The 11,583-nt window shown below is 44.4% G+C and overlaps 1 protein-coding gene across 1 annotated transcript; it reads right to left on the reverse strand.

The window, feature by feature from the left end:
* Positions 1 to 5,669: 5,669 nt before the first annotated feature.
* On the reverse strand, positions 5,670 to 11,361 carry LOC123426785 (DDT domain-containing protein DDB_G0282237). Its single transcript, XM_045110667.1, has 10 exons — positions 11,127 to 11,361; positions 9,920 to 10,080; positions 9,625 to 9,797; positions 8,560 to 8,918; positions 8,411 to 8,489; positions 7,958 to 8,298; positions 7,461 to 7,871; positions 7,169 to 7,330; positions 7,001 to 7,089; positions 5,670 to 6,161 (listed from the first exon to the last, which is right to left on the reverse strand). Exons 2-10 carry the CDS (start codon positions 10,030 to 10,032, stop codon positions 5,975 to 5,977), a joined length of 1,914 nt encoding a protein of 637 aa, XP_044966602.1. The 5' UTR covers positions 10,033 to 10,080; positions 11,127 to 11,361; the 3' UTR covers positions 5,670 to 5,974.
* Between the last annotated feature and the right edge of the window lie 222 nt (positions 11,362 to 11,583).

Consider the following 11,583-nt stretch of genomic DNA (forward strand, 5'->3'; position numbering starts at 1 on the left):
ATCATTCTCGGTCGTGTTCAACGGTGAAAAGCTAGAGCAGTTTAAACCATCCATAGGGATTCGGCGGGAAGATCCTATTTCCCCTTATCTATTCTTACTTGCAGCACAGGGCCTTTCGTGTCTTTTAAAATCCAGTTCTCAGTCATGATCACTTGGAATCAAGGTGGCTCTGACAACACCAGTTGTGAGCCATCTTCTATTTGCACATGACAGCCTACTACTTTTTAAGTCTAGTGTGGAGGGTGCAAATCATGTACCAAACCTATTGAATATTTATTGTGCTGCTTCGGGACAACGAGTGAACCATGAGAAGTCCTCGATTTATTTCAGTAAGGGCTACCCCGACTCTACCAAAGTGGAAGTGAAGAATTCTCTAGATGTGCAGAACGAGTCGCTGAATGAGAAATACTTGGGCCTGTCGACAGAGGTGGGATAGTCCAAGAATGGTTCTTTCAAGTATTTGCGTGATAGAGTTTGGACAAAGGTGAAAGGATGGATGGAAAAACTACTTTCTGCGGGAGGGAAGGAGGTACTCATCAAATCAGTGGCACAATCCATCCCTATTTTTTCTATGTCTTGCTTCAGACTCCTCAGAGGATTGTGTCAAGGTATAACATCTATCATTCGCCAGTTTTGGTGGGGGAAAGCAAGGGAAGAGAAGGCCTTGTTGAGTATCATGGGATGTCATCACGAGGCCAAAAAACCTTGGTGGGCTCGGGTTTAGGGACATGGAGATCTTCAACCTCGCCTTGCTATTGTGGCAAGCATGGTAGCTGTTGCAGGATCCTAACACGTTGAGCACACGTATTCTCAAATCACTCTACTACCCGAACACCTCTATCCTAGAAGCAGAACTTGAATCCCACCCATCCCAGATTTGGCGTGTTGTGATAGACGGAAGGAACATCTTGAACCTGGGTATTATTCATCGGATTGGGAATGGTGCTTCCACAAAATCTGGGAACACAACTCGATTCCTAGAGATGGTATCTTCAAGCCAGTCACCTCCTTAATCTCTAATCCGCCGCAGCTGGTGGGTGAAGATCGATCCGACAAGTGCTGAATGGAAAGAGGAACTACTTCGCCATGTATTTCTGTCGATTCACGTTGAATCCATTCTTAAAGTTCCCATATGTATGTGTCAAATGGAGGACTTTTGGGCCTGGTCGGAAGACACTAGGGGTATTTACTCTGTCAGGACAACCTATGATCTCATATATCGAGTGAAGATGAGCAGGGAGGACTGGATCGAAGGAGCTAGCGGATCATCAAATCCTGTCAATGAGCGCCGAGGCTGGGCGTCGGTGTGGAAGTTGCACATACCATCTAAACTGAAGATCTTTACTTGGAGACTAGCACAGCATTTGCTTCCCTCGAGCGACGTTCTTCACCATCGTAACATGTCTTCTACTCACATCTGTGGAGTGTGTGGAGCTGCGGATAGTTGGAGACACGAGCTACTGGATTGTACGTTGTCGTGAAGTGTTTGGGCGCTTTCTAGTGATGAGCTAGTCCAACACATGTGCATGAACAAAGAAGAGGATGCCAAGGGCTGGTCGTTTGCCATGAGTGACTCCCTTTCGCTGCATGACTTTACTCTGATGATCATGACGCTATGGGCGATCTGGCATGCAAGACGAAAGGTTATTAAGCAAGGAATTCTGCAGACTCCTATGCAACATATTCTTTTGTTGGCAGGTTTCTTTCAGATCTTCAATGCCTAGCTAAACTAGCTCTGAGAGCAACCCCATCTTCTACGACTCGACCGACCTGGTAGATTCCACCGGCGGAGAATCGCTACAAGATCAACACGGATGTCGCAGTGTCGAGAAGGGGTGGCATGGGGGCCACTGCAACAATATGTCGTGATGAGGTGGGCAATTTCCAAGGAGCATTCTCGGTTTTGTTCAGAAATATAGATGATCCTGAGACCCTTGAAGTACTGGCGATCAAAGAGGCTATTGCATTAGCAAATGATCTATATATTCACAAAGTTTTGGTTGCATCTGATTGCAAGAATGTTATAGAAGCAATTAAAAGGGGAACCTCGACGTCACATGGAGCATTTGTGTTTGAGATTAAAGAGGCATCTAGGTCTTTTATTTCCTTTAATTTCTTACACGAGTTCAGAACCTCGAATGTCGAGGCTCACAAACTAGCAAAGCATGCATTATCACTAGGGACCAGCCGCCATGTTTGGTTAGGACATCCTGAAGATCTCTTATTCTTCCATATAAATTGTGACGGTTGAATAGAAGCTTTGCGAGTTTGCCTAAAAAATATACATGGCCATTAGAGGGACTGGTTGTACAACTCGATCGAACAATCAACAATGACCGTGGCATAGACTTGCGTCGTCCTGCCTCGAAATGTGAGTATGGTTGTCCACTTATCGACACACTCCTCCCAGGTTCGTCTTTTTTTCGAAACACTCCTCCCAGGGTTTGTCAAGGCGGTATCGGTATGCCAATACAAGTTCGAGATACGCGCAGCGTAGCTAGGATCCAGCACACATCCTAGGGCGTGTTTGATTCCCTGCATTAGGCCCAGCCTGGCCCACACGGGAAGGAAGTGGTCCGTTTGGTTGCCTGCGTTTACTGTGTGGCCCGCATGGCACGAACCTTAAAGCGCCTCCAGGCCAGGCCCAGGGGAAACGCCCGAATCGGTAGTAGATCGCGAGCCTGGCTCGGCGACGTAGGGGAGGGCGACGCGCTTCTCTCCTCATGCGACCAGGGAGATGGCGCGAGCTCGCCAGCATCGCCAAAAAAATGGCGGCGGGATTTCGGCTCACCTCCTGCCAAGTCCGCCCCTATTTAGCCCCCTCCCTCACCGCCCCAACTCCCACCGCCATTGTCTACCCCTTTCAAGCTTTCCTAGCGACGCGCATCGGCATCGACGAGTAGGTAAGCAGTGCATCTTCATTGGTCGGCGGTCCACGGCGTCAGCGGTCCTTCATCGGTCGGCGGTGATCTTCTACGATCGTTCTCCCCTCGTCCTCGAGCTACATCCATGGCCTTTGCGAGTTCAATCCCCCTTTCTATTTATTCCTTCTAGCTAGATCTGAGCTGCAGTTAGGGTTTGACGTAGATGCATGGTTGATTAGTGCTATGATCTGTGAGCTCATATCGTTGATTGTTATGCTGCGGTTGCAATTTGTGGTAGGGTTAGATGTTCAAGCATGTGGTAGGCTAGATTAGTAGTAGAGGTTGAAGTTGAACCTTGTGCTTGTGTTGATTCGTGCTTAGACCTGTGATTTCTAGCTATTGGTGGTTCATTTGTAGCATGTTGTTTGTTGTAGATGTATGTTCCTGCTCATAGATTGTGTGGTGTGCTTAGTATGAGAGTGATGAACCATGTGCTTACTATGATAGTGATGAAGCATGTGCTTGGTATGATAGAGCGTGTTTGGTGCTTTCGTGGATTGTCCGGTATGTTTTGTGCTATGCTTACTGTCAATGCGTGCTACAATTGTAGGACATGACCAAGTAGGCGCAAGATCTTAGTCAGGCCCTTGTTCTGTCGGACAGCCAGTTTCCCCCATCGTTTGTCCACGACTCGCAACCTATGTCCGAGATGGCACCTGATTCACAGGTGTTCGCGTATGATTCTGTCTATGTGTCAGTAGTGCCCGTTCAGCAAACTCCTGCTTCTGCTGCTGATGTCGCTCCAACAGCAAAGGCAAAGAAGGATGGTAGGTCGAACAACATGAAGTGGCAGGCGTTTATGTCCAGGTTTGTGCTGAACAAGATGTGTGAGCTCATCTCTAGTGGAGTGAGGACTGACAAGGGCTTCAAGGAGGTGCACTTGAACACCATTGCAAAGCAGATGTTCGAGTTTTGTGGGCAGGACGTGTCCGCCACCCAGGTGTACAACCACCTGAGGAAGTGGAGAGGTCGATGGATCCAAGTGTCCAAGATGAGAGATCTTAGCGGCGCCTCATGGAATGAGAACACTTGCTCCATAGTTCTCGAGGGAGAGCACTACGCCGTCCATGTCGCGGTTAGCTCACAACCCTCTTCCTTTTCATAATGTCCACCATTACCTTCTCCTAATCGCAACTAACAACACTTGTATTTCATTCTTAGGACCACCCAAGGGACGCTGAGTTCCTGAACACACCCATATAGAACTACAGCCAGATGCAGCACATCTTCTCCTTCGGGCTGGCAACTGGGAGGCATGCCATGGGCTCGAGGGAGCCTCTTGGTTCTCCCATGTCAGACTTCCCTGCGACCCCGGACATCGAGGTCATTGATGGCCCTGACAAGCACTTCGAGAAGCCCTTTTGACCCCGTCCATGATAGGAAGAGGAAGAGAGGAGGCCTCATGGAGGAGGAGATCAATGTCTTTTGCAGCATGACTGAGGCGGTGAAGGAGGTGGCAACAGTCATCAGGGAGTGCAAACCCCTCGACGTCCATCCTAACTTGTATGGCGCTGTCATGACCCAGGGTGGCTTCAGCGACGAGGCTCTCATGGCATCTCTCAGCCACCTGCTTGACAACAAGGTCCAGGGTGTTAGGTTCGTTGCCATGGCAGACGCTCACAGCTGGCTGGGCAAGCACTACTACTAGAGTAGTGTTGCTTGTGAGTGTGCATGATCCCTGACTGCGATGGCGATGGCGGTGGCGGCGACGACGACGATGACGACGTACATTTTGTGTAGCTAGGGCTGAAAAACTATTTGATGGTGTTTATATTTTGGTGAGGTGGTATATACTAACCCCTCACAATGATGATGAACTTGCGGTGATAGGACGACACCCTCTTTTGGATGTGGTAGTAAGATAACATCATGGTAGTGCTAGGTAGAACTTGGTATGTCGTATGATCATGCATGCTTTACTTCTTCTCTTCCACTTGTGTGCTCCATTGATTTGCTGCTTCAACTCTTGCTCTTGTGCATTGCTAGGGCAAGTGGTATGATGTGTTCATCGGTAAGGCTCCACGGATTTATAGTTTCTGGAAAGAAGCAGTGCACAAGTGACGTCGTATAGCAACAACAGCCATAGAGGATTCAAGACTAGGCACGCGACAGAACAAGCTTACTCCGACTTGGTGCAAAAGCACGGTGGCAACAGTGTTGACAGTGGCAAGGTTGGAGGTGTCAAAGTGGAAGATGGTACGGCGGATCGTCGGTTGGGGCTAAAGCTGAAGAACTTCATCATTTTTGCCCAGTTCATCGCCATTGTTGTATTGTGACGTTGGTGTGCTAGGTGTGCTCATTGTAGGTAAGCTCACCAAATAGATTACAAGGTAAGCACACCATGTACACCGTATGTAATCAAACACCATGTTCATGTACCGCTTGACCAATGCAGGCAACCAAACAAAGTGCACTTGCGTATTACCTAATGCAAGGATGCAGGCAACCAAACAACTTGCATATTACCTAATGCAGGGGCCCTGAATGCACGCAACCAAACAACTTACAGATGAGGCATTTAATGTTGTTTTTGCTCAACCTGATTTGAGAAGTATACGCAATGCAGCTACTATTCAGTAAAGAAACCAAACACGCCCCTAGATTTCTTCTTGGTCGTTTGGCAGACAATGTAAATGTTATTTATAATTTAATAAAGCTAGCTATGAAGGCCTTCCCGTCACCAGAAAAAAAAAGGATCAAGCACACATCCAACAAAATCAGCCATGGAAAACTAAGACATACTCCTAACTCCAGTTCAGCCATGGAAATCATGGAGTACTAATAATAATTGCACTTGTGAAAGGGCGTAGAAACTGTCAAATCCACAACAGATAACAGATTCCTAGCTAACGATTGGTTTTCAGCATCTCCACTTCAGTACCAACTACAGAAAGAAAACATCAACCCTATCCGGGGTCAAATTACATGCAGCTCCAGTTCGACTGCCTTAGTTTCCGAAAATTTGGCGCACGAAATGAACCCCTACTACGGTTCAGAGTTGAGACAATAAATAGGCCATAGGAAAAGTGGCCTATCTCCCCATCTATCAACTAAGTAGCTCGATCTTCTTTGCTTTTGTTTCTCTTTGTAATAGGCTTCCATGTGTTGACATACTCAAGGAATGATGTAGAGGGGCTGTCCTTTGGATGAGCATGTACACGAGAAGAACGCCGCAATACAGCCTCTTCAACTAACAACTGATGTGTCACCTCCTTCAATCTCTTCTCCACAGCACTTCTATATTGACAAACAAAAGAAAAAGGTACTTATTAGTTTTGTTCTAACATAAGTGCACAGATTTCATAATATTCCTTTCTGCGAACCTAAAGCCAGCTCTTGTCCTCTAGAGTATGGTTAAAGGGCAACAGAAAAGAATACTTATTCATGTAGACAAAAAAAAACATGTGTAAGTGAAATAAACAACAATGAGTTGTGGTCTGGAAAACAGTTTTGCATGGACGGAGAAAATATTTCATTTTCAGTGAAGAACGCTGGGTATTAATTTTTCTTTTTTGAGATTTCCAGGGTTTGGCATTGGAAACTTTGGATATTGTCTATGTAACAACTTTGGATATTGTCTATGTAACAAGACATCAAATTTCACCAAAGGGATCAAAGGGCGTCCCTTAGGCCCTGAACCAGCCCTTTCACCACAAATAGAACTCACAAAATCTGGTGCCAAGTTCTTCCAGATCCAGAATACAAAATTAGTGTTTATAACACCCCCTTCTATAATAGAGCCAAATATCATCGCAAAAGAATAAAATTGCTCTAAATATGAACAATAAAGGCACGATTTTTCAGATTGGTCTACATAGACCAATCTAATGATATGAAGTGCAATGTTCATTAAAGCAAGGTTGAAAGAGGACAAGATCATAAAATGCACAAAACAGAAACTGGATAAATTCAAGATATAAGACTTCAGATATAAAATGTGAAGATCTGCACTTCATAGTGTCAACTATATCTCTATTCCAAGAATCAACAGAATGGCAATCACCACACCACAAAAGCAGTCCAATAGTACGAAATAAATTAAAGAATATTCTAATAGAAGACTTCCAGTTCCATACCTTATCTTGTCGTAGAACTTGTCAAGCTGTTCTTTGAGTGCTCTCTCCCTTATCCCTTTAATGTTTAAAGACCCAATGAGCGCATCAAGCTGTTAATTGCAGAGTTAACATAGAATTGTTATAAACAGAAATGAAAGCAAAGAAACTTATACAGTGGCAAACAATCACCTCTTCCTTGGTGCTATAGTACCCCCACTCTTTGGAATCTGCATTCTCGACAAAAAGCCTTCCTTCACGCCTAAAAAACCAATACCTGTTATAGAATCTGTCTTTTCCAAGAGGACTAGTTCGTACTGATTGGTCCAGTAGTTCTTTCTCAAGATGCCTCCCCTATAAGCAGAGAGAAGCATTGTCATGAACAGTTTCAGCAGATCATGCATGTACATATGTAAGAATTAACATGTGTGCACAAAAGGTTACATGGAATTAACTTAAAAGACATGCTGGCATAGGTTCTCACCAGATGCAATTTCGCATCTCCCATTTTGCTGGGGGGAGCGTTTTTCCTCTCCTTCCCTTCTTTTGCCACAAGCTGGCCATTAACATTCTCGTTGCCGTCCTGTACAGCATTTTTCTGATTCATTTCCTTTTCTGTTGCCACTTCCACGATCAGCTTCTGCTCTTCCTTATTCTTTCTAGCAATCTCTCTCTTTTCTGCTGCAAGTGCTTGTTGCTGATCAAAGCGTTCGTCTAATTTCTCTCTTACAGCAGTAGTTGCAATGGCTTCATCTACCATTTCCCGTAGAATTTCAAGTTTCAGCCTAGTGGGAACAAGACCATAGTGACCCCTTCGTACTGTTGATATGTTACTGGAGATACTTGTCATTTCCATGAAATCACATAGATACTCCTTCCAGGTGACTAAAGATACCTACATACAATATGATTCATGTTTCAGGGAAAGAATATGGTACAAGTTCGCTCAGACTTAAATTTTGAATAATAAGAAGAAATCACCTTTAAATTTCTGTTCCTGTCCTGGATAAACTCAAAATATTCACCCTCGTCGTTAATAAGCAAATTGAAAAGTGCAGTGTGTATTTCCACAAGAAGAACAAGATTGGTTTCTTTGTGGCAAATTGCGTTCTCCAGATCTGATAGGGAAAATGGCGACAAGCATAAAAGCCTCCCAAAAGACATGCAGAAATCCCAGACCATCAGGAGATCTCCCACAGAACTTGCAGGCACTTTGAAATCTGTGGATGGTGGGCATCTCTTTGACAAAACAGGGTCATCTGCCACCGGCTTTACTAAAAGATCATCGATTGGGTATTTAACTGGCACTACTTGTTCCTCATCTGAAAGTCACATGGAAAGTGAACAATAAGAAGCCAGTCAAACATGTAGCAAAATGAAACTCATGGTAAAATATGAAGTGAAAGAGATGAGATGAATATCTGCTTTATTCACCTTTCTTTGACCTTTTGCTGGCATCTTCTGCAGTCCCATTCGCTAGTCTTTTCCTTGCTTTGGGCAATCCTTCACCATTCTGTAAGCCATTATGTATTAGGATTGTAATAAGAAGGAAGAGAATAAAGGAAACAAGGAAAGATGGTTACAATCATGTCTTTTGGAGGCTCAGTGGGTATGCCATATTTCTTTGCAAGATACATATGCACAATCCACGGAAAGTTTTGTGATGTTGATTCCCTGATAAAAATCTTGAGCATATTACGACCACAGGGCGCTTTCTTGCGAATTAGATCGTCAGCTCTGAGAACTGAAGTGCTGGTAATTGCATTGTCTTGACCAATCCAGCCCACCTCATAGCTTGTGGTGTTACCTGAACCTATAACCTTCAGAATCTTGCAAGCAGCCTCCGAACCATCTCTTGTAGAATGTAATTCTAACCCTTCAAACAGATTCTCTTGCAGACTGCCATATATCTTGTTGACAAGGTCGGTTAAGTTAAGTGTACCTGAAGCAAATGCAGTGAAAAGACCTGGTCTAGTAAAAATATAACACAAATTTTCTCACCTAGAAATATTCTGCATTCTTCACTAAATAGTATATCATGTAGCGAATGAAAATATTATGAACACAAATGATAGTTTGCGACAGCACTGGGAAAAAAAAGCTACACTGCAGATTATTAATAGCATACAGATGACACAGGTAACTAAATGTGCAGTAAACCTATATGCCACAGACTGTCGGTCGCATGGATAGATTGCCAGCCCTAGATTGGACATTTATTACAGTGCAGTGGACAGAGAAAATGGGAAATCACATGTGATGAATCATTGGAAGAGAACACATCATCATTTTTTTTATCCAGAAAGTATGTCTGAATAATCCTAAAGAAAACTGATGCAAACAAGTGGGGCTTGTCAGTGGATATAAACAGAAAATCTCAAACATGCGGAACTCCTTATCAGAATAAAATTATATGCAATGGTGCCACAGATAATCCACGTCAAACTAACAGCATTAGCTCAATGGCCTTTAGAAAAACATTATCTCAATGTAACTTAGTCTACCGATACACATAACAAAATGCTATACTGATTTTTTTTCTACAGGCCAACATGTGCGTCATAAAGAAACAAAAAATATAACAAGGCTGAAAAATTATAATCATAACAAGTCACGATAATGTAATAATCAGGAAAAGCTTGGCCTACTGTATTGAATCATCTGGAGAACAGGAGACATTAGCTCTCTTGGCAACTGTTGAGCCTTCTCTGCAGCACGCTGCTCTGAGACCAAAGCTTCCTCATAGGTTAAATTAGATTTCCCAGACACATTACATGTCCAAACTCTTTTACGGTAAAGGTTCAATCTATTCAGGTATTCCCTAATCAATAGTCAAGGATGCACACTGTTTCTGCAACATAAAAGCTGCAAAATTACATATTTTGATTGGAAATTATGAGGTACAAATCAATGAGTTGTGAACAGTTATAGGTAAGAGGATACTGGTAATCCCGAAATATCTCCTTAGTAAATCGAACTTGAAACACCTTCTCCTTAGGATCCAAGTCCTTTGGCGGGTCCAGTAAGAAGAAAGGTGTCCTCTTGAAGAGAGGCATTTGGTCCTTGTAATACAACCTCTACAAAAGGAACAATTCGTTCCAAACCTGCAAAATTTAACAACAGTTACTGCATTCGCCTTCAGGAGAAACTTTAAGCCACTAGGAGCCGTACACCACACATACGAAGCACAAGACAAAGAGCGGGTAATGGACAGTGGTGTTAATTGATATTAGTCCAAGTATCCAACAATTCATGGGTTCATGGGCACAGTAACTTTTGTAAAAATATCGCATGGCAGTCATGGAACAACAAATGGAAAAATAACAACACTTCAACTCGAGCCTGTAACTTCTATACTAACCGCACAATGTTGTGTGTTATTAATCTTTTAAATAAAGATTCAGAATACATTATGTACAAGCTAATCTCCTACATAAAGATAAAACATACATTATGTACAAGCTAATCTTCACTAGAAAAGTATAGTAAGCAGCTCATATGAGTTCAGTGCAGCCGTATACGGTGTCCTTGTATTAATCTTTTTGTACAAAGATTCAAAATACATTCTGTACACGCTAATACTCACTAGAAAATACAGTAACCAGCTCATATTCGTTCACTGCAGCCGTAGATCTATAACATCACCCAAGCGCTACACTTGAAATCCAACAACCAAGAAGTTCTGGTACCAATTTTTATATCATCGACAAAATGCACTTCAGATTTACGGCATGAAAATGCCGTCATGCCGCTTTCAACGAATGCCATGAAAATGCCACTCCGATTCAGACTCCAAGAACCAAGAAACACCATGAAAAAATCGACACCAATCAGAGACCCACCAACAAATCGCCAATTAATGGGGCGACCATGCCTCCCCACCCAGACCGCTAAGCGAAACCCCATTCCGTACCCACCAGGACTCGCCCTTACCCCCCAACAACATCACAGGAGACCCCGATGGGCCGCCACCAAACCCTAGGCCGTCAAAGACCGCGCATGCCACATCCCACCGGCCTCCACCTAGAAATCATCTTCGCGCGAACAGAACTGACTAACTCATCAAAAACACGGAGAGATCAGCCCGAACCGACGGTCCTGCGTCAACCCGCGCCATAAAACGACGAGGGCAAGCATTCCGGGGCCTCACCAGGGAGTCCGCCGATGCGGCACGGGCGCACGGCAGGCGGCGAGGCTGGGGGTCGTCGGGGAGCTGCACGGCGACGGCGGGGCTACCGTGGGCGGCGTGGGCGCGGGGCGGCGGGGGAAGCGGGGGGGCGGAACCCCAACCGCCGGTTTGGCGGCGCAGGGGAGTTTTGGCGCTCGCGTTTTCGAGCTGAGGAGCCGACTGAGGAAGGGGGGGAGGGAAGAGCGCCACCGCTCTCTCGGCGAATTTTCTAGGTTTTTTTCCTCGGAAGGGATTTATAGCAGTTTGATGTGGCCAAAAAAATGGCTGTTTCTCGGTGATTCTGTTTGGACATTTCCACCGAGGTACCTCAACTTTTTTCTTTTATTACTGGGACCAGCTGAAGCTTTTGTATGGCATGACAAAATTTTGATAAGTACTCCCTCCGTTCCTAAATATAAGTCTTTTAAGAGATTTCATT

The sequence above is a fragment of the Hordeum vulgare genome, chromosome 2H, assembly GCF_904849725.1.
Source record: "Hordeum vulgare subsp. vulgare chromosome 2H, MorexV3_pseudomolecules_assembly, whole genome shotgun sequence".
NCBI classification, from domain to species: domain Eukaryota; kingdom Viridiplantae; phylum Streptophyta; class Magnoliopsida; order Poales; family Poaceae; genus Hordeum; species Hordeum vulgare.